Source organism: Planococcus citri, chromosome 5 (genome assembly GCF_950023065.1).
Source record: "Planococcus citri chromosome 5, ihPlaCitr1.1, whole genome shotgun sequence".
Lineage (NCBI taxonomy): Eukaryota > Metazoa > Arthropoda > Insecta > Hemiptera > Pseudococcidae > Planococcus > Planococcus citri.
The window spans coordinates 28,431,288-28,454,667 of NC_088681.1; the positions used below are offsets into that span (position 1 = coordinate 28,431,288).

General features: G+C 35.4%; 2 protein-coding genes across 3 annotated transcripts in view; one reads left to right on the plus strand and one right to left on the minus strand.

The window, feature by feature from the left end:
- pxb overlaps positions 1 to 23,380 on the plus strand; it is a 247,864-nt gene that overhangs the window by 85,865 nt on the left and 138,619 nt on the right. The window lies entirely within an intron of this gene.
- Positions 5,964 to 12,018, minus strand: LOC135847424 (uncharacterized). The gene is made up of 4 exons (XM_065366943.1): positions 11,858 to 12,018; positions 11,608 to 11,747; positions 11,323 to 11,518; positions 5,964 to 11,222 (listed from the first exon to the last, which is right to left on the minus strand). Exons 1-4 carry the CDS (start codon positions 11,904 to 11,906, stop codon positions 10,747 to 10,749), a joined length of 861 nt encoding a protein of 286 aa, XP_065223015.1. The 5' UTR covers positions 11,907 to 12,018; the 3' UTR covers positions 5,964 to 10,746.

Consider the following 23,380-nt stretch of genomic DNA (forward strand, 5'->3'; position numbering starts at 1 on the left):
TTAAATTTTGTTCACTTTTTTTTCTTTAATGAAAATATTTTTGTATTCCCTCTTTCTTTCAGAATTTCATTTTTTTCATTTTTGTAGTTTTTTCAACAAAAAAAGAGAGGAAAATTTGACAGATTTTTTCTCATTCTTCCCTTCGTCTCAAAATTGAAATAATTTTTTTTGCCAAAAGTCTTGCTTTTGTCGTGCTTTACGTATGGCCTAGTTCATCAACATCTTGAATTTTCAAAAAAATCACCCGTAGATCAAGTTGAAAGCTTAATTTTTCACTGTGATTTACACAAATTGGCGAGTACCTATTGCTTAAAAATGTGAAAAAAAGTTACACAGCAAAGACATATTTTCATCGTTTTTGCAACAAGTGTCTTGGAGGCACCAAGGTGCCCAATTTGGACCAATTTTTATCCCAACTCCCCCCCCCTCTCTTCGTCCGTGCTCTTTTATGTGGTCAAAATTTATTCGATTTCAGTTCATTAATTTGTTGATTTTTCCATTCATGGCTTGTGAATTTCTAAAGTACCTACTTCGTAAATGGGTAGCCAATCTGAGGATGTGGCTCATCAAATCATCACATTTTTAAACATCGTGCCATCGAAAAGAAAGTGAACCCCCTTATTGGATAAAAGATCGCCTTGTATGCTCAGTTTTTTTCTCTTTCTTTGACGAAAGAACGGATGGGTATAAGGGCTCTCTTAGAATAAACATTTTCTTTAGTAATGCAAAACATATGTGAGATTAAGAAATAGTGGATGTTTTTTTTTGTCTCCTTCGGTACTTATAGCCGTTGCTCTTTATGCCTTGTGAGCGAACTGACGTTCTTCTATGTATACGTACTTATAATCGTTGTGTTAAAGGAAGCTACTAATTATATTTTACGGAAGGAATCGCTGCAGCCGTTTCACGATTTTCTTTAATTAAATAGAAACTTTGCGGAATATCTAATTACCAGAAGATTTATAGGTTTAAATAAAATTTATGTTTCGTGCGCAACGTGCAGTGCGTTAAAACTATACCGTGGCCGAGTTCGCGCACAAATACCACCGACTACTTGCTCTTCTCCGCCGCAAAGCAGCGTAGAGAAAAAGTTTTGAAAATTGTCAAGAACTAATGAGATATTGTAAGTTTTTAAGTCGAGCAATTATGCAAATTTTGACGATTACCTCGTCGAGTTTCCGATTAAATAACTTCATTTTCTAGATATCGCGGAGAGCACGAACCGCGATGCGCGATGAGCAAAGGGTCTGCCGACCTTTTTTTTTTTTTACCTAATCCTTACCCCTCGGGCCGCATTACGCGTTACATCTTGTAAATTATAATACAATTGAAATCGTGTAATTGAGATGCTTCGTCGGATGGGTATTTTGTATTTTTTTTCCTACCTTCTTTTTTCACTTTACTTACCATACTTATACGACGACGACGGTGTGGCGTCACGTTTTCAATGTATATTCGCGACAACTTTGCGCATTGGTGTTGATTACAAGGACCGCTTTTATATGTAAATTCTTGCACGAGAATAAGAAATGAGCTACGAGGGGTCCGAAGGGGAGATATTCGTGGTGTATATGAAGTTGTTATGCTCTGTATATTTTTTTCTTTTTCGTTTTGTCTTTTTTCCAACTTATCGTGATGGTTAATTGGCGTCTTGTTTGTTTGTTACAGGTGAGTTGTGAGTTTTTTGTAATACACTCGTACGTGAACGTGTGCGATGAAGAAGTACCTACTGAAGTGAGTTCACATCATGGAGATATATTACTCGTAGAAATATGTATATAAGGTTCACCAGATACATATATTGGATGACGTCATTACAAGGGTAAATGTAATGGAATTTTTCATTTTAAAAATAAATATTTCACTCGAAACGAAAACTATAGCAAGTTTCAAAAAGAATTTTAACATAAAATAGCGAATAAAATTCTTGCTAAAGTAGTCTCAGTTGTTTCCAATATTGATATTATAAAAATTTGATTTCCGTTAGAAATTTCCGCGAAATTCTGAAAAACGTTACGATTGCCAGGCGGTCGCTTTATTGAAAATTTTCTAATAAAATTCATTTCATATCTTGTATCGGAAGTTATTAATTTCCCGTTCGTTGCAGACGAATAAAATAGGCGCGCAAGTTTTATACTTACCAAATGGCAAAGATGAACGTCTGCCATGACGACAACTCGGAGCTTTTCCAAATGCTGCTAATACTTTAACCGGCGCGACGCGATTTTCTGGATTACGACGTTTCTCTCGTTGTACTTACTTCTGCTTACTCTTAGACAGACGACGACTTACTATATTTTACGCACCGAGATTTCCAAGTTTTAGCAAAACTTTTTCCCTCTGAGGTGATTAAACTGTAGGGTATTTTTTAGCATGTTGGGGAGAAAATTGATTCGAAATCGAAAGTGGTTTCAATTTAGGTTCGGAGTATATTTTCAAAAGCTAACAGATCAATCGAAATTTTCTTCTTGGATGATTGAGTTACTTTTCGATTTGAAAAAAAAATTGTAAAATTGCTTTTGAAACCATCTTATAAAGTAAAATAAAATTAATGATTTTTTTAAAAAATGGGATAAATTGGAAAATATGGATTCATTTTGATTGATGATTGTTGGTGGCAGATTGCAAAAAAAAAACCATATTATGTATTCTGAAGAAAAAATAAATTGATGCAATTTTACGTATTTACTTTCTTGATGTTATTTGGTACTTGAACCTGTCCAAAATTTTTGTCACGCTGAACAACGCCACATTGACTTGTGCCCACCTTGAGAAGCCAGACAGATGAGTCAATGACCTCAGGATGCCAGACATGCAGATGGGTCAATGACCTTAGGAGAACAAACATACAGACAGGCGACCTTGAGAAGCCAGATAGATGGGTCAATGACCCCAGGATGCCAGACAGGCAGAGATACGACCTTGAGAAGCCAGACAGATGAGTCAATGACCTCAGGAGGACAGACAGGCATATGGGTCTTTGACCTTAGGAGAACTGACATGGAAACAGACAACCTTGAGAAGTCAGATATGCGGGTCAATGACCCCAGGAGGCCAGATAGGTGGGTAGACGACCTTGAGAAGCCAGATAGAGGGGTCAATGACTCCAGGAGGCCAGACAGACAGACATACGATCTTGAGAAGCCAGACAGATGAGTCAATGACCTCAGGAGGCCAGACAGGCATATGGGTCTTTGACCTTAGGAGAACAAACATGCAAACAGACAACCTTGAGAAGCCAGATATGCGGGTGAATGACCCCAGGAGGCCAGATAGGTGGGTAGACGACCTCAGAAAGTCAGTCAGGTGGGTCAATGATCCTAAGAGACCGAGCAGGCAGACAGACGACCTTGAGAATCCAGACAGCCGGTTCAATGCCTCAGGAGGACAGCCAGCCAGCTGGGTCAATGACCTTAGGGGGCCAGACAGGCAGACAGACGACCTTGAGAATCCAGACAGACGGTTCAATGACCTCAGGAGGCCAGACAGACACCCTGGTCAATGACCTTAGGGGGCCAGACAGGCAGACATATGGCCTCGAGAAATCAGGCAGATGGGTCAATGACCTTAGGGGCTAGACATGCAGACATATGACCTCGAGAAACCAGGCAGATGGGTCAATGACCTCATGAGACCAGGCAGCAGGTAGATGACTTTGGAAAGTCAGACCGATGGTTCAATGACTTTAAGAGGCCAGACAGGCAGGTATAGACGACCTCGGAAAGCCAGACAGATGGGTCAATAACCTATCCATGATTCAGAACTTTCCTTGTTGTACGTACATTTAGTGACAACTTCACACTTTACACCCATTGTTTCTTCAATTTTTGATTTTTTTTTTTTTTTAAATCAATAATATTGAGAAAAGTTTCAAAAATATCACTACCTCTTAATTATTTTTAAAATGTTTTTTATTTTCGTATGAAAATATGTGACATTTCTTTTCAAAAATATTCAACCGCAATACTTATCCATGATACCTATATTTTTCTAAAGTTGAAAAGTAAATGAAAAATATGCTGGGTCTTTTTTTTTAATAACAAAGACACAAAAAATCGTTTCATTTTCAAACCAAAATAATCCATCCAAAGTTATTCACAGTAAACGGGATAGAATGAGAAAGAAGAACAGGGAGGCGAAAAAAACATTAATTATTTAAAGATTTCAAAATTAATGAAACCTTTATTTTTCGTTAAGGATAATCTGAAAGGCAGGATCAGAAACATTATTTAAAATACTCATCCATCTCTCAGACGAGTTGGATTTTTTTTTGTTCCGTATCAGTCGGGAAAAAAAGCAAAATAGGTAATATTTTACAACGTTGATAAGGTATAGATATACCGGTGAGAAAAAAAAGGCTACTCATAAAAACGCGAATGAGTAACAAAGCCTTTTCAAATAACGATTAAAACAACTCTTTTATTTTTCCTCATTTCAAGCTGACCTATTTTTGTGATACCGAAGAAAAGAAATTCATCAATGCGCGAGTATACTCGCGGAGCGCAAAAAAAAAGTAATTTTGTGCAAGCTCGGCGATGAAAACAAAGCGAAAACCAGAGTATTAATAACTTTTCGTGGTGGTGTATAAAAAACAAATTACAAATGAACAAATACCTCGGATATGTGATGATGTTCCGGTGTTACGTCCGCGTGCGAATCCGGTGGAAAATACCGCGGCGAAACTTTGATATTTCCTATTGTACATTGTATGCAGTCGAGTCGAGCTTTTATAAGTTGAATCGAATTATCTACGTAGTATTTTTATTGTATGTATACGCGATTCGCAGTTAATTTAAAAGAAGGATGAGGAGGATTTGAGGAGAGTATGTACGTCTACGTACGTAGATAGAATAGGCGTTAAAATCAACGTACTACATTTATATTTGTAGAAAATGAAAGATTGGCGAAAAGGGGAGAAAAAATTGTAAAAGCCTTGAAAAAAGCCAGATCGTCGAGTTCTCCCGTATATACGATAAAAGTTTTACGACTGGTAAGTTTTATATAAACGAAGAAGCTCTTCTGTACTTGGGCTCGACGACGACGACGACGTCGACATCGTGTCGTTGTTAATAAAGAGAAAATTTTCGACTTTTTCGCTCTTTATGTTGTTGAAGCAGAACACGAGTCAACTGTCAGACGAGCAGGAAAATTCGCGTAACGAAAATGGTGACTAATGGTGAAATTAACGCGACGAACACGTTTTCGAGTACAGTTTTAATTTTTACGCGATAAGTGTTTGCTTTTATTTTTCTATTTTTTTTTTTTTTTTTGCTTTTTTTTGCTTAGCCTCTTTATTTCGTGTTTCTCATTGTACTACGAGTCGCCTTATCGTTTCGAATTACGTCCGAATGAAGATTTTTTTTTACGTGGCGGTTTTACTGTTGTTGGTTTTAATGATAGAGAAAAATCTCGAGATGGCACGAGTGGTTGATGATAAGATCGTACCAAGAAGGGATGTCGTGAGAGATTCTTCCTGGGTTGTATCAATTTTACGAGAGTTTTTGGTTAATTTCAAGGGCTGTTTTTTTATTCACTGATGTAATCATTTATTGTGTGTAGGAATGTTATATCATTATCTTTCGTTGTGCTGGATGATATAATTGTGTGGTGCATGTGATGCGATAGTATACAGGGTGTCCTGTCAAACGTTTGATGTGCTTTGGATCGTTGGGTGGCAAAATTATAATCGAGACCAACGAAATCTTTGAGAAACAGGGGTCCTATCTTTACATTTGACGGATAGACGATGTTTTTGCGGTCCTTTGGTTACTAGGAATTGTCGAAGTGACAGTTTGGGCGATGAGATGTGTTGTTTTTTTTGACGTTTTTTGAGAAATAAAGCGACTTTTTTGGAGGAAAATATGAGTAGGTATATGAACCTAAAAATCCTAAATCAATGACAGTCAACAAAATTTGAATTAAATTTTTTAAACTGGAAAGAAAAACATTTTGCTACATTTAGGTACAGTTGCAATATTGTATAGGTATATTTTTCAAATATCACAAAATGATTAAATTCATCGTTCTTCTCATCTCTCGTCGATGAAAATTGCGAATATGCATCGACAAATTAAACTTTCCTTTTTCCACAACCCTCGAATTTCCTTCCACAATCGTACTTAATCTGGTAGCATTACAAAAAAAAATCTCTAACACAGAATATGGTTGAGTACTCGCACACAGACGTGTATTGCAGCTAAGCCAAGCCATTGTACAAGAGCTCGCTATATACGACGATAAACGCTATTGTAGTATCGCGATTTAGGTGAAATAAAAAAAAGAGAGAGCACCGCAATTGAAAAGCTCGCTATCGTTTTCACGCCATTTACCATCATAGAGCCGAGCCAAGCAGACTGCAGAGGCAGAGCAGTATAGGTATGGGATACGTCTGTGTCGCGTCTCGTATACTCTTATGTTATATAGAGAATTCGCGCACACCCTTTCATAATTGTAATTCCGGTCTGATTAAGTACGCGGGGGCGCGAGCTCTGCAGGCTCGTCTTTATATGCAAAAAGAAAACGAGTTAGTGTGAAAAAAAAGTCAACATCGAGTATTTTTCGCTTTTCGGATGGCTGATCTGCTTTGTCTAACGTCAGCTTAAACGGATACTTCATCAATTCCCCTATTTTTTTTCACGCTAGTCCTTTTTTTTTAATCAAAACAATGCTGGTGTAAAAAAAAATCACCGTCGGAGTAAATCAGGATTTACAACGTCGACACGTCCGTCCTCCTATGTGTCACTGGGTGGCGTGAATTTTCGCTTTTTTCAATCTTGCTTTGCTATTATTGCATATTTTTATGCTTGTGTATGAATGTAAATTTGTCTTTGTTTGGCAGATTTCTCTCTTTATGGTCGTTTTTTTTGTCGCTATAACTTAAACTGCAGGAAAATAGTGAGAGGACTTGGATTGAGACACATCAGGAATCATTTCTTTTATTGTTTTAGTTCTATACTGATTTATGAATTGGTTATTACCTAATAACTGTTTCGAGGTCTGTAGAAAATAAATTCCAATTCATGAATATATGAATACCCATGTCGAAAATGTTCCCAATCTCAATAACAAAACTAGACAGCTAAGCAAAGCTTAGCTGCGAAGTGTGCGTAGCTAGCTGCCTTTTCTACAGCTATAACCGCTATTACATAGCTAAGTAGTGCATGCCTCTAATTTTTCAGAATTCTCATTATCTTCATATATATTACATACAATAATTGAAGAGCTCTATTCCAAAGTGGGATGGATTTTTCAAAGTAAATTTTTCTACAAGTGATTGTTCTATGTCCAAAGAAAGGAAAGGTGCACCGACCTTTGGAAACAAAACAAATTTCAGTATCAAAAACTTTAAACGCATTTTTTGGAGGAAAAAATGACTTAACCCACTTTGGAATAGAGCTCTTCAATTACACTAGGCAACGGCATATTTGTTTTCGGGTCGAAAATGGGCTTAATCGATAGTTTAGACCCTAAAACAAAAAACAGAGTGAGGTTTTTCAATTTGAGTTGTTTTTGTAGTCAGGAGAGATGATCAAAGTTGCAAAAATGGCCGTTTTTGCCCTATTTCACGAGTCTGTGGCGACATCAGTATCATGTTTCAAAAAAAAACAAGGTCATATTCGGATTCTACGCACTTTTTTAAGTAAACATCTTTACCGGATTTTTGATTTTCGAACATTCAAGCGCATACGGAAGATTTTCGTTTGTAACACGAAATTTTTACTGCACGAGAACCTCGCCCGCGCGAACACGGTTCCGCGCCACGATTACATCGTGGAGTAACGCCAGCGTCGCGCGCTCCGAGTTTTAAAATATGTTACAAACAAAAATCTTCCGTATGCGCTTGAATGTTCGAAAATCAAAAATCCGGTAAAGATATTTACTTAAAAAAGTGCGTAGAATCCGAATATGACCTTGGTTTTTTTCAAAACATGATACTGATGTCGCCACAGACTCGTGAAATAGGGCAAAAACGGTCATTTTTGCAACTTTGATCATCTCTCCTGACCACAAAAACAACTCAAATTGAAAAACCCCACTCTGTTTTTTGTTTTAGGGTCTAAACTATCGATTAAGCCCATTTTCAACCTGAAAACAAAAAAAAGGTCAAAAATTGTTGCCTAGTGTTATTCATATCATTTTCAAGTTCACATTATCTACAATTTACAGAACTTTTAATCAATTTTTGGAATTCTCAGTGTCTCTAAATGACAAATTTTCATATTTTTTTTAGAATTTCCATTGTCTTCAAATTTATAAAATTTCAAACCAATTTTCAGAATTTGCCTTTGATTCTAAAATTATTAAATCATATAAAATATGTTAAGAATTCGCATTGCCTCTAAATAACACGAAAAAAATATGGGTAATTTTTACAAAAAATGTTGACTACATATTTAGCACGATAACCAGATCCCATACAAAAATACATAATATTAGTATGATAAAATCTGTTTTGAAAATCAGCAATTTTCAACTGTTCAGTTACAATAATAATTTTTACTGTAATCTTATAGTAAAAATCATCATTTTAATAAATTTTGCTATAACATTAGTAAAAATCATTTTGTTTAAATCATTTTGTTTTAATCAAAATAACACGAAAAAAATATGGGTAATTTTTACAAAAAATGTTCACTACATATTTAGCACAATAACCAGATCCCATACAAAAATACATAATATAAGTATGATAAAATTTGTTTTGAAAATCAGCAATTTTCAACTGTTCAGTTACAATAATAATTTTTACTGTAATCTTATAGTAAAAATCATCATTTTAATAAATTTTGCTATAACATTAGTAAAAATCATTTTGTTTTAATAACACTAGGCAACAATTTTTGACCTTTTTTTTGTTTTCAGGTTGAAAATGGGCTTAATCGATAGTTTAGACCCTAAAACAAAAAACAGAGTGGGGTTTTTCAATTTGAGTTGTTTTTGTGGTCAGGAGAGATGATCAAAGTTGCAAAAATGACCGTTTTTGCCCTATTTCACGAGTCTGTGGCGACATCAGTATCATGTTTTGAAAAAAACCAAGGTCATATTCGGATTCTACGCACTTTTTTAAGTAAATATCTTTACCGGATTTTTGATTTTCGAACATTCAAGCGCATACGGAAGATTTTTGTTTGTAACATATTTTAAAACTCGGAGCGCGCGACGCTGGCGTTACTCCACGATGTAATCGTGGCGCGGAACCGTGTTCGCGCGGGCGAGGTTCTCGTGCAGTAAAAATTTCGTGTTACAAACGAAAATCTTCCGTATGCGCTTGAATGTTCGAAAATCAAAAATCCGGTAAAGATGTTTACTTAAAAAAGTGCGTAGAATCCGAATATGACCTTGTTTTTTTTTGAAACATGATACTGATGTCGCCACAGACTCGTGAAATAGGGCAAAAACGGCCATTTTTGCAACTTTGATCATCTCTCCTGACTACAAAAACAACTCAAATTGAAAAACCTCACTCTGTTTTTTGTTTTAGGGTCTAAACTATCGATTAAGCCCATTTTCGACCCGAAAACAAATATGCCGTTGCCTAGTGTAATTTTTACTAAAGCATGATAATAAAAATTACATTAACCAAGTTGTGTAAAAATTACTCATTTTAAAGTAATTTTTATATCATAAAAAGTAAAAATTACTCATCTCAAGGTAATTTTTACTGTACTTACGGCGCTATAGGTATAGTAAAAAGTATTTGAATAAGTGAAATGAAAATTCATTTAGCAAAATGATATCATCATATTTCATAACTTTGTTTTTATAAATCAAAATGAGGGGGCTACAGGGTTCAAAATTCGTTTTTTTTGCACCAGCATCATGTACTCACTCCACAGCATTTACCTATCCAATATTTCCAACGAAAAATCCGTCACCTATACCTACCTACCTGATGGGGATTCGAACCTGGGACCCTACAATTCCTATTCCTACCTACATGCCCTATCCATTCGACTACGAGTTCATATGGTGGGTTAGGGCATTAAAAGAATATATTTGTTGGGTAAACGCCCCACCAAACCACTCCCACTTGGAACATACAGCTAACAGATGAGGGGTGTAACAGGGTACAATGAGACAGCTGATTTGAAAAGCGGAGATGGAATTGACTGGGGGTATAGCAGGGTACAATGAGCGGCAGGTGTTTTGCAAGTACCCTTTTCCCTTTTTTAGGATTTAATGCATTAAAATAATGAACTAAAATTGCAATTACTCAGCAATTACCCATCCGAATTGAATGAAAAATAATCTATTCCCTCCGCCTTAATGATTCTCAAATGGTGTCCAATAGGTACAAAAAACGGTTGGATAGTTTAAGAGAACATTCATGTATAATGAAATTTCATTTCTCAAAGCGAAACCAATAGTGTGCTACGCACACTAAAAAAGACTGATAATATGAACGATGGAAGAATTGTATGCAATTCTTGAAATGCGCGATGACTTTTTCTAATTACAAAAAAAGTTTGTCAGGTTTTGTGTTGGAGGCACTTGAAAAAAAATCTCAAATAAATACTTGCAGTATTTTTCATATAACAGGTTCATTAGCGTTAGGTTTTTCCCCTCAAAAAGCGTGAAACATTGTAGCATGCGCTTGAATTGAGCAATGATGCAACACTTTTGGGAAATGTTCTAAATTTTTGAAGAAGTCTGACGATTTCTCAAGTTCCAACGCGCTTCAAAACCCTAGTACTCGAAGCAACCACTTATACCGCCTTGTGGTTGATCTGGTGTACCATCATGTGGTTAATAAGATTCTTCAGAATCATATTCAGATTTGTATTCTGAAGACTTGTACGAGTATTCCGAAGAACAGTCTTCTGAAACATAAGAGTCATTAAAACTTGGAGGAGTGGAATATTTATCCAAACGATTTTCTTTTTTCTCTTTTTTTTCTTCCTTCTTCTTCTCTTCTTGCTTCTTGGTTTCTTCTTCCGTTTCACTTTCACTCATGAGAAAATTGCTTACTGCGAATTTACATTCTGGATTCAACAGTTTCAAATACTTCTGAGGATCAGATGCATTGAAATATCGAGGTTTCAAAATATTCGAATGGTGTGGAATCGAGAAAATCCCATAAATTCGTTCCATTCCCATTGCATATTTACGATACTTCACTCTGTTTTCATGCAACAAGCGTCGAAGTTTATGAAGTGATGGTGAAACTTCTTCATCGCCAAGGTGCAATAACAAAATCCACTTTCTAAAATGGATTCCTCCACCTATAGTTGATTTAATAAAGTCGAATTTTAATCGTGCATTTGTACGCATAACAAATCGCAATAATGTCAATAAACAACTTGATAACATTCATTTACTTACCTAATTCTGGAGGATCTGTTTCCTTTGGGAACACTTTTTGAATTTGCGATTTGTACGTTTGGTCATTTTGAACATTTACGCCTTCATGATTAACAAAAGCATTTACAGTTTCTTCCGCTCTCAATCGTACATATTGCAGAAATTCCGAAAATTCTAATTCCAGGGTAATTTCTTCCTTATGTGAGATAATGTTGAACTGAAAAAATTTTGAATTGGTGCCTAATTTGAATTCTATAGCTCAAAAAAATAATCTTCGCCCAGCTTCGAACATGAACCTTTACTTACATATTTCTCTGCTACTCGTCCGAAGACTTCTTGCCAGTCGCCAAGAGTTTGAGGACGTATGTCGTACCCCATTTCAGCAAGAAGAGCATTCACAGAGTTCTTATCTTTGGAGGAAAAAGCTCTCATAATGGCGCAGTTAACTGTACGTACACAGAATAAAAACCAAAAACGTTAATGTTGGAACCAGACACGATTAATTTACTTACGAATAAAGTGTTCAACAATAATTATGTATTGGCAAATTACTTACTGCAAAGCATGAAAACAAAACTTAGCAGACTAAATCGAAGAGAATCCATTTTATTAGCAAAAACGTTGTTGCTTTAGAATTGGAAATTGGTCTTGAAGTAAGGTGTATAGTGTTGTGCTGAATGTTTCAGGAAATTATCGTCATGTTACTGTAAGATGAGTAATTTTAATGAACGTTGTTAATTTCATTGATAAGTTTGTTTTATCATATCAATAATTTCTAATGATTTTTCCTAATTCTTGTTTGGCTATATTTATACGCATTACACACGTTACAAATGGCTCACTAAAACTCAAGTTCAAAAATTGGGAATTGTTCAAAGCTGGGCCAACATTTTTGAAGGAGTAACAGAAATCTCAAATGTCTGATGTAATATCTTCATAGATATGGGAGAGAAGACTGATTATTAATCAGTCTCACGAAAGATGGAATTAGTTGCCAGCATTCAAAAAAGAAATCCTGCTCTAAAGGTGAAGCTGCTGTGCGTGTTTTTTGCACCAAAAACGTGTAGCAGAAGGAAATTATCAATTTATTTGAAAAAATATATTACTCGAGAGCTTTTTATCGATGTGTACGTAGAAGTACGAGTATTTTTCATTTTGAGATACGACGAGATAACCTAGGAAAATGAAAATACGAGGAAGAAGTGTGGTTGAAAAACACATCGATAACAGTTTGCAATTTTCTTTCTGTCGACGCTTTGATTATTCGATTTGAGTAAATTTCCACCTTCGCATTGGTTGATTTAGTTCGCTGGTATGCTGCAATACCTAACTGTACATAAAATTGTATCTAGATTCTAGGTATATCATATCCATACGTATGAACTTTTGAGTTTTAGAAATGAATACATACAGGGTGTTCCAGAAATCGACTCGCCTTCACTCGATCAAATAAACTCATCACAAAAAAATCAAAATTTGAAAAAATTCATAAAGTAAACGAATTTTATTTATTTTTTGCTCTGAGTGTGATTTTTATTAACTTCTTCATGAAATATATCAGAAAGAGGTCAAAATAAGACAATTGAATAAATTTACACTTTTTTTGATGTTTGGAATTGAAAATGGAATTTTTTCATATTTTGATTTTTGTGATGAGTTCATTTCATCGAGTGAAGGGGCTTTTTCAGCGGGTACGTAAAAATAGTAGTCAAATGGGTCAACTTCACTAGTCAAAACTTTTTTTCATGTTTTAAATCAAAAAATCGCATTTTTTCGTAAACTTTTAATTTTTTCAAATCGATTTTACGAAATAACGCCATTCCAATTTTTCAATATGTTGTTCAGCATGAAAAGTTGTCCATAATATATTTTTTTCAGAATTTTTGAGAGTCGAAACGATATGAAAACTACGTTTTGAAACTTTTCGAGCCAATTTTTCGTACGAAAAAAAGTGGCAACACTGATTTTCATGACACCACCAAAAAGTCTTTCAAAACCCGTAACTATTGGAAAAAGTTCCATTTTTGTAGGTATCGAGGTTATCGAGTAATCCACTGCTGAAATGGATGATATTTCAAGTTCACTGAAAACTTTGACACCCCCTAGCAGCCTTTAAAAATCTAGAGGGCCGCGATTTGCGCCATTGCTGGTTATCCCTTGAGAAGGTCTTTCCGCAGGAAAAACTTCAAAAAAATCACCGACCCCCCCCCCCCTACCACTTCTTGGTCGAATTGACGTGGAATGACCCAGGATCGAAACCGAAACCAAAATTCGTAGTTTTAAAAGGGAAGAAAATAAGGTGCCAAAAACAACTGCAACCACAACAGCTAGGAGGAGTAAAACCGAGTGGAATTTTAATATGTCAAAACAATCTGTTTGATTTCATTCCTTATATATTTCAACTGCACTAATAGTTGGCTAGCACGATGACACGAATGCATTGAAAATAAAGCTACTTGCAAATAAAATACATACAAGCATAAGTTGTTAGTTATACTCGTACTCGGCGCAGCATCCAGAGTTGTTTTCATCTAATCCTAGGCGGCTTTTTAAACACGTCACATGAAAGCCACCTCGTATTAATCGTTCGAATATATGAACGTATATCTTAATAAATCAACGACGTATTAACACAACTCAACAACGCTCAGCAGAGCGGCGGCAAATGGCGTAGGATGTTTTTAAAATATGTACACATATTCGAAAAGAAAGAAAGCAAAACCGCGCCGAATACATGTACATATTTTGTGAGTTCTCGAATATACAAATAATAATAAAAAAAAAAACGTGTAGAACCGATAACGAATGCGGTGGTAGAGCGCCGCGGGATACGCCAAATTTCAAAATTTACTGGCTCCGGGACAAGATTCGGTACCATATGCGCCACCCTCCTCTGCCAGTTGTCGTAAAAAATTACCTATTTTCGATCCAATGCGAGAATTTTTTTCACCATTTTGGCCCGAATCTTGATTAATTTCCTCGAACACGAACGGTTGACATAGGTGAGCGGAAATTTCTCAAGATGTGTTTGACATTTACTAGAAACGAGCAAGAGCTGGGATGGTTTTTATTCGGGTAATTTTTCCCCTTCGGCCGCTTCGTCTGTGTCTGTACGGTAACTATAGATGTTGCGATGTCAACAACGTTTACCCTGGTATAAAAAAATTGAGACGTCTCGTAATGACACCATGAGGCAGGACATCGAATTGAATAATCTGTAAGTCGTTGAAAGTTATACCGAGCGACATGTGTGAGTTTGTTGGAGCGTAAAACACACCTACCGGTGTTGGTCTTCGCTTAGGCTGGCGCGAAGACTTATTATACATCAGCAAATGTATGGTACTCTATGTGCGTAAATGTCTCTCTTTCTCTCGGCGTTCTTCTACATATAAAACGTCTCTCGTCGTCGGCGACATGAAAAACCTATATACGCACGGCTCGAATTATACGACCAAGTACAACTTGCCACGATCATTTTAAATTCAAATTAACACCGCCGCACCATCCCGTACCGCATCTTGTATCAGAAGTGACGCGTTTACTTTACAATAAAATTCTCGCGTCGTCACGATGCGTCCAAGCCGCCTTTCTTGTCGCGATTTTCCATATATGCGTGCCTAGGTCTACTACAGGTATTTCCTAAATGCATCGTGAAATACAGTAGGAGGGGAAGTGCGGGTATCGATGATGGTAATTTTATCATTGCTGGCGGTTCTGATTATGGATACTTCGACTTACTTACTTGGTAAAAGTCGATGTTTTTTCGCAATGTTTTACGAATGCGTGAGTAAGTTTCGCACTCGTAATTGTCGTGGCGGTGAGTTAATGGAAACCTGGTGTTACAGCATTAATGCAGTAATCAGAAACGCGTGATTTTGAAAAAAAAAAAAAAAAAAAATGTTGGAAATGATTTCAAATTGAGCATTTTTTAGTTACCTGAAAATTTTACCTCACTTTTTTGAGGTCCCATGAATTTTTTGTTGAATTCATCTCCCCTTTCCCTCAATTTTCTGAATGAAAGCCGTAGCTGACACATCCTAATCTTAGTATTACAAGTCAATCTACTGTCGCTTTAACCAGGAAATCAGAGCTTGGACCAGGTTGCCCCTTTGCATCTTACTCTCTATAGCCATGCTCCAATTATATGAATCATTCTGATATTTTCGTTTTTTTTTTCAAATTTACAAAACTGTTTAGAAGTGATTTTCTGTTTGATAATTGTTTTGTGACTTGTAAATTTAAGCAGGCTGCTTTTTTTTCAATATACTTATTTTTTTAAGTTTTCCTTTTTTTGGGTTCATTTCAAAAAATTTTCAAACTTTCTAAATTTTATAATTGAAAAAGCATTCAATTTTTTGCTGTTGAAGTCATCTCACTGATTACATTGCTATGTAAACAAAAACCTTTTTTGATATTTCAATTGAAAAAAAATAAACTTTTCAAAAGTTTTTTTTTGCTTCTACCTCGTGTTTTTTTTCTTTCTTCTTTTTCAATAAATCTTTAGGAAATTCATATTTTTTATTTTATAATTTTCAATTTTTCATTTGAAAAATTTATTGGTAATGTGCCTATTTTTTCAACACATTTGCTTTTAGCCTTTTAAATTTTGTCAAAACAAAAATCATTGGTTTATGCTATTGCTGTCAAAATATTGGGCCACATTTATGGTTCTACTTAGTGACTGAAAATTTGCAAATTGTTTATTTTTGGGTTACTTAGTTAGTGTTTTGAAAATTTTCTTCGCAAATGTTTCGCTTTGATGACGACAAAATATTGAAAGATAACATTCCTGAAACTGAGGAAATATTTTGGAACGCAGTGGTGCCAATTTTTTGGATTTCAAAAAAATTGAGAAAAATCGTCAAAAGTTTAGGAAATTTTTTAATTTTTTGAAATTGGCACCATGTGCGTTTCAAAATATATCCTCAGTTTCAGGAATAATATCTTTCAATATATGTATTTGGCATCATTAATGCAAAATATTTGCGAAGAATCCCACTGAACGAAAAACTTAATTTTTGGGCGATCCCCCTTCCCCAATGTGACCCTTATGAGGGTCCAACTTAAAATCTAACTTCATATTCGTGTTCAGCGAGTTCGATTCATATGATAACGATACCCATATTGTCAATCTTCTTTCGCCCCAAAATTGGGGGAGAGGGTGCCTATGGCCCCAAAATTGGATTTTCAAGTTTTTTTTTGGTTTTTCATTGTTTTTGGAGGCCCGCATGTAAAATTTCAGAATTATATCAATGGCAGTATCGCTCTTTTTGGTGGTGTCGTGACACAAAAAGCACATTTTTGAGTATTTTTTGAGTTTTTGAAGATGGCCCACCTGGAGAAAAAATTTGAAAATGAGTACCAATTATAGTACTCATGCAGATATATTTTTGAAAGAAAAAACATTTTGTGTGCTTGAATTAGGAATTAGGTTCGGAGATAGACGGTTTCAAATTTTCTTTAGTCAATATCTCCCCCCCCCCTGGAAGGGCAAACATTTTTGAAAAAATCCACGTTGCTAAACTCATGCCTCCTCTATATATTTTGGGTGAATTCAAAATTTTTTATTCAAAACACGTTGAAGTATGATTTTTCCCCCGAAAAATGTGTTTTTCACCACTGTAGGCAAAGGTGAGGAGCTGGGTGGGGGAATTTTTTTGGCTCGAACCTAGATTTAAGTTTACGATTTTTTCCTAAAGGAAAAATGATTGTTGTGCCAGGTAGTCTCACTTTCTATGCTCATTCAAAAGAGAATAGTAGGAAGAATTGTCAGCTTCCTCAACGTTTCAATAAAATGCAAAAATTCCATAAAGTTGTCGAATGAATTTTAAAAAATCAAGGAGGTAAGTAACTAATTAGTTGTTCAGAATTTAATAGGCTCAAGTGATCAAACTTCCATTTTTTTCTCTTGTAAATATGAATCATGGAAAACTTTGGCTGGAAGCAAAGCACTGAACATAATAGGTATGTGAAAATGGTAAATCCAACTGACCCCCTCTCCCCTCTCCAACCTCCTGCGCCGAACGCTCGTGTTTGCATGGTCAGTTCGGAAGGCAAATCGGTATCGAATTGACGAGCCACAGATGCGGTGTTTGAAAGTGCATATCCTGTGCGGAAAAAAAAAGAACAAATAGCTAATTCGATCCGAAAAGAAACTGGAGTTCAGACTTCAGAACTGATTGACAGCTATAGCCTTTCAAACATATACGCTTATGCATATTTCAGCCACGTTTCGTGAAAAAATAGAAATTCTCTCTCCCTTCATGTGATGGCAAAGCAGTGAATAGTTGACGGAGGAGGATGGTTCCTTACGAAATGGACAGTTTGGACACGCAGTATGTGCAGGACAACCGATCGCAACTTCCGGGCGAGCGTTTAAAGTACGTCAAACAGAAGTCGAGGGTGCGAGAATTGGTCTATGATACTCGAGTGTCACAAAAACCAAAACCCCTTCTCTTCTTCCCCCATCCCAACACGTCATCCCACGAAAAATCAATTTCATTTGTATAAATTGTCGTCCATTGAACCGCCTACACTCCCTGCAGCCTTTGCTGCTTCGCATTGCCGATCATTTTAAACTGCAAGAATCTTTATATTTACGAAGACGACGCGAGAAATCCCTCGAGTAAAATTTAAATACCTTTCAAAACGATTTAGAATAGTTAAAGAGCATTTATTCAAATTGTCGCTGCAAGATAGACAGTCGCACGAGCGACGATCCCCCCCTCACCTTACCCGGCTTTCATTTCTCTACGCTTCGAGTGTATATTTACATTCGAGAAAGGGGAAAACCGCGAGGAAAAAAATAAAAAAGACCGAATCAGTGGAAAAAAACACAGAGCGCATGTAATTAAAAAATAATCCAATTAGGTAAAACACAAGAAATTTCTACGTTCTTTATTAAATATTCAAATGACAGTAAAGCGGTCAAATTCGCACTATTTTTAACCGCATTAAAAATATAAGAAAATAAAAGGGGAGAAGTACTAGGAAAGACGAAGAGACGAACGTAGTACTAAATAAATAGTTTAGGAATAATAAAGAAAAAAGAAAAACTTTTTAAAAAACTTTTCAAAATAATAAATTCCGTTACAAGATCAAAGTTTTTTCGTTTTTTTTTTCGAAAAGAAAAAAAATCGAATCCTTCTTAAGCTCGGCTTTTATCGAGCTTTATTCAAATGTAAAATACAAGGTTTAAGAGATTTCGTGAAATTTAAATTTCAAATTAGCTTTAACGGTGTATAGTTTTTTTTTTTTTTACTTTTGCCGCTGCTTTTGCAAAAACGATCAAATGTTTCTTTCCTTTTTCTGTTTTCTTTTTTTCCTTCATTGGTATAGTGTTTTCTGTTTCCGTTACATTAGTCGGGTAATAAAAAAAAAAGAAGGAAAACAGAAGAAGAAAGTAATTAAAACACCGATTGTACTTAGCGATGGGTTGGTGTGAGTTTTTGGCGAGATTTTCGACGTAGCACGCGCGATTATTAGCATTACGGCGACATAGTGGATCGCGACTGCGTCAGAGAAGCCTCTGGAATGGAAATTAGACGTGCTGGAGTAGGAAGGAAAGTGAAAAAAAAGGTGGTGGAGAGGCGAGCGTACCAGCGGGAATTAGTTGTATGGAAAACTACGCGGGATACAGCGCTTAAAAATTTACCGCTGTGAGCTTTAAACGGCGTAGACCAGCACAAAAGGAATACCAACAATTACCGGCGAATTATGTAACAAAAAAGGGCATTTAATTGTTAAACCTTTTATAACCCCTTTTGCGTAACGGGCTCACGCTACTAAATTTTTATTGTAGCACGTGAAACACCTAAAGTAAATCCTACATACATGCCCACCTATAAGACTTACGCAGGTTTCTTTGATCGTTAGCTACCTTCCTGTATTTTTTTTTCTACTCGTGTGAGAAAAGTAGAGCTTTATGTCAAGGAGGAAGTAATTGAACTAGATCTGTTGATAATGATGTATTGATTGATAAGGGAAAAATAAGGGTAAAATTATAACATTTTATATGTGCATAAGTACGTAGGTACGTACATATTCGGTAATTCTTCATGATAAAGAAAGAACCAAAAGCATTTGGTATGTATTTTTTTTTTCAATGATACAAGAATCCACCTTTGTGAATTTTTTTCATCCGACGTCGTCGTTCTTTTTCTCTTTGACCAGAATATAAAGCGTTTTTTTTTCAACGAGCTTCTAACTTTTTTAAATGAAGAAAAAATATTACCTATTCGTGTCAAAAGAATCAAAATCAAAATATGGTATTTTATAGAAAGAGATTCAGGTATTTGAATATTAATGCATCCCCCGTTAAAGATTATAATTTTTTTCAAGCGTTTTTTCAATGAAAATGCATAGAAAAGCGATTACATCGCGTTTCTTTTATTCATTCTGGGAAGTAAAAGCAGCTTTAACAATAACAATACCGCAGAATGAAAGCACAGACTGCGAGTTTACGTCGAGTTAGTTTGGCTGACCGATTTTTATCAACTAGGTTTAGCGATGTTTTAAAAAGATCGATGGCCTGATGACAGCAAAGCTTCTTGACATAGCAATTGGGTTGACGTGATGTGCTCTTGAAAGTTGAGGAATCATCGTATGAAAATTACACTTTTAGTGGCTTAGAAATTTTTTTTTTATACCCATCATTTGTATTTTGTACCGAAGTATAAACTGAAAAAAAAAAAATAGTATGTCAGACATTTTTTTCATCAAGCTTAGCCATATTGATTGGAAACAAAAGGTAAAAAAATTTGTAAAGCAATTTTCCCAGCATTTTAATTTTTATCCTACTAGTAGAATAAAACGCTACTTTATTCACTCTCGCTGTTCGCTCGAGTGATCAAATGCGCGTTTTCTTCCCACGTTTAGATAAAATATGTTATTCAACTAGTGAAATAAAGTGATTTTCGACGATTTTTAATTACTTCCCTCGCTTTGCTCGGGAAATAAACCTCAAAAATCATCAAAAATCACTTTATTTTACTAGTAGGATAAAATACCATTATCCATTTTTTCGGGTATCTAAGCAGGTAATGAAAGTAGTGAAAAAGTGGTGAATTTAGTCGAAAAGGTAGTTAAAAATTTTTTATTGAAATTAAAAAGTACTTTGTATACAAATTTTCTTCCAATGTAATTTTTTTTGAAAATTTTTTGACTTCGTTAATTTTTGCGTTGGGGAGGGGGGGTAGAGGGTCCAGCGAAGATCTTTCCATGATCAACTTCTGGTAATTTTCAATTATTGAATTTGGTGCAATGGTCAATTTGACGAATTTTATGGCACTTTCTGCAGTTTTGACAAATTGCCATTCAATTTTGAGAATTTTTGATTAATTCTTGGTATTTTTCAATAATCCAAGCACATGAGCAGTCTGTTCAAAATTTTACCCAAATGAGACATTTTTTAAAATTTTTGTCGTTTTTTGATGGGGTCCATCAATTTTTGATATTTTTGAGCGATTTTCACAATCAATTTTACGAATTTTTATGATACTTTACTTGTGAATGAATATTCATTTCTATTCTGGCTCATTTATTAAACATGGAGATCGTCAGAATTTTTGCTTTAGCATTCGACCATTATTATTTCATCGTGATATCTGTTGATTGATCAAATTTTATAACTAACTAATCCATCTTAATTTTTCTTTGTTTCAGGTGAGCACAAATTTCCTTTCAAAAATGATATAATATGAACTTGCGTATGAAAATAAGTGAGTAATTTTATAATCCTTATGAGAAAAGTTACGTAAGTCACATCTGTGTCCTCTTATTTTCAATGGCAAATCAAAAAAAAAATTCTAAAATGACAGAATTTGAAAATCAGCTAAAGTAATATTGTCCATCAGGTTTAAATGGAAGTGATCTGCTTTTCCGAATACGAATTTGGAAACAGCAGATCAAATTTTTGAGTTCACAAACGATTTTGGTTTTTAATGAATTTTTAAAAAAGTGAACCTGGGTCAAAAATGAAAAAAAATCAAAATTTTACCAAATAGACCAAGAAAGCTGAAATTTGGTGTATGCCCTGTTTTGGATTCTCCAGATCGATTGTAAACGGTGTCGAACCATTTTGAGTGGTAGTTCTGGAGCACCCTAGTAGATTTTTGAAAATTAAAATATCCACAACATTTTACTCAATCGAGTTTTTGAAATGAAACTTAATTAGTAGGTACCCCATTTTCAATATACATATGCTGAGTCGATTGGAGGTGGTTTCAGGCTGTTCTGGAGCCTTCTGGTATATTTTGGAAATTTCACATTTTCTAAAAAGTGGTCTAAAAACCGTCCAAATTAACTAAGACGTCATTTTTTTTTCAAAGTACAAAGTACTTATCTATATCTAACAGGCAGTGAAAGTAGTGAAAAAGTGGTGATTTTAAAAATGGGCATTAGTGAGAGTTGTGAAAAAGCAGTGAATTTAGTCAAAAAGGTAGAGAAAAAAACCTTCAAATTATTGAAAAAATTGATTGAAATCGAGAAATACTTTGTATACAAATTCCAATTCAATTTCAATTTTTTTTTAAATTCTCCGGTGAAAAATTTGATTTTGTTGATTTCTTTGTATGTGTGGAGTGGGAGGGCGGGGGATCGAGTGGAAGAGCTTTTTAAAAATTTGTTAAAGACAGGTAGTGAAAAAAGAAGTGATTTTTTTCAAAAAAAATTCTGTTAGATACCATGATATTGATATTTTAATATTGAATCTCATATTGATGTACCTACTTATTATTTAAGATATTGATATAATATATATATCAGTTCCTAGTCATTTTCTCAAATTTTTTTCCTCAGATAGAAAAAAAAAACGAAAAGACATTCAACCAAATAACCAATTTTTCAATTACTTTTACCACAAATACTTTTTCCCAAAATCAATTTTTTTCAAATTCGTAGAGAAACTTAGCATTCAAAAGCAACCACAAATCCTATCACAGAATAGAACTGACCTAGTAATTTCCTCATCCATTGTGCCTTTTCTTCTTACCATCACTACAAGCTTGAAAATCCTAACACATCGAGCATGATAACAACAATGCAACAAATATACCACGTCAGAATGGAAACTAGCAACAAATTAGGAAAATTAAAGCGCCGATTAAAACAGCGAATAAAGCGGTTGGCGGGCGCGGTAAGATTAATGAACACCCCTTAGTCGTCATGTCACGAAGACATTTTTCTTTGACGCTGCAAGGCCGGGCCGTAAACTTTTAAGCGAACAACACATTCGGAGTGTGTAACAGATGTCAAAAATAATTAATAGTAATTTACACGCGGAATGATTAGAAGGCGTGCTAGCAATCAACACTCTATATAATCAAACATTAATGTTAATGTCGCAGGCGTGACGTCACCATGTAGACACGTCGCTTTAAGCGTCGAAGAAAGAAAGCACCTCTCTACTACCTTGCTCTTTCTTGACGGTGTCTTTCTACTCGTACATACATATACTCTACGTATGTCTATGTATTGTTAAACCCGCGAATATTAATTATCTAAACGAGATGCAAGTATTACCTCGTACAACTTATACGTACGAGTGTGGAGTAAGTTCGCGTTTTATGCGGCGGCCACCACCGCCATCTCCGAGACGACGACGACGTGCACGCAATTATTCTAAAAAGCCGGTCCTTATACCGTAATTACTTCTGATTTATGTTTACTATTCGAAGGCTCGACTCGTACCTACGACAAAGAATTCATTAATGAGTTGAAATTTCTCTACGTGTATCGAATCGTTGCACCTCGTTTCGGTGTTCTTTAATACCTTGTCGATACCACCGAGACCTACTACAAATACTCTAATGTACCCAACTTGTTCTGCGAACCCTCGTCGTATGCGTATTCGTAGTACATGAGCTTCCACCATGTACGTAGTATGAGTCAATGGTGAACTTATGGATATAGTACACCTCCTACTACAAACCTAACGGATTCGCCGGATTTCCTACGGCTTCCGCGGTATCAATTAGAGTAGATTTGTGTTTTTAGCTTTCCTACGTCGACGTAGTAGTATAGCACACGTACCACGTAGGTAGTATATATTTTGTTACCTTGCTCGACCCCTCATCATCAT

What these genes read in the sequence shown, in the direction of transcription:
- LOC135847424 (XM_065366943.1), bottom strand. Translation starts at nt 11,906, where the DNA reads ATGGATTCTCTTCGATTTAGTCTGCTAAGTTTTGTTTTCATGCTTTGC. An exon ending in TTTTGTTTTCATGCTTTGCA is followed by an intron (nt 11,748 to 11,857) that starts GTAAGTAATTTG and finishes GTGTACGTACAG; the next exon opens with TTAACTGCGCCATTATGAGA. An exon ending in AACAGATCCTCCAGAATTAG is followed by an intron (nt 11,223 to 11,322) that starts GTAAGTAAATGA and finishes AATCAACTATAG; the next exon opens with GTGGAGGAATCCATTTTAGA.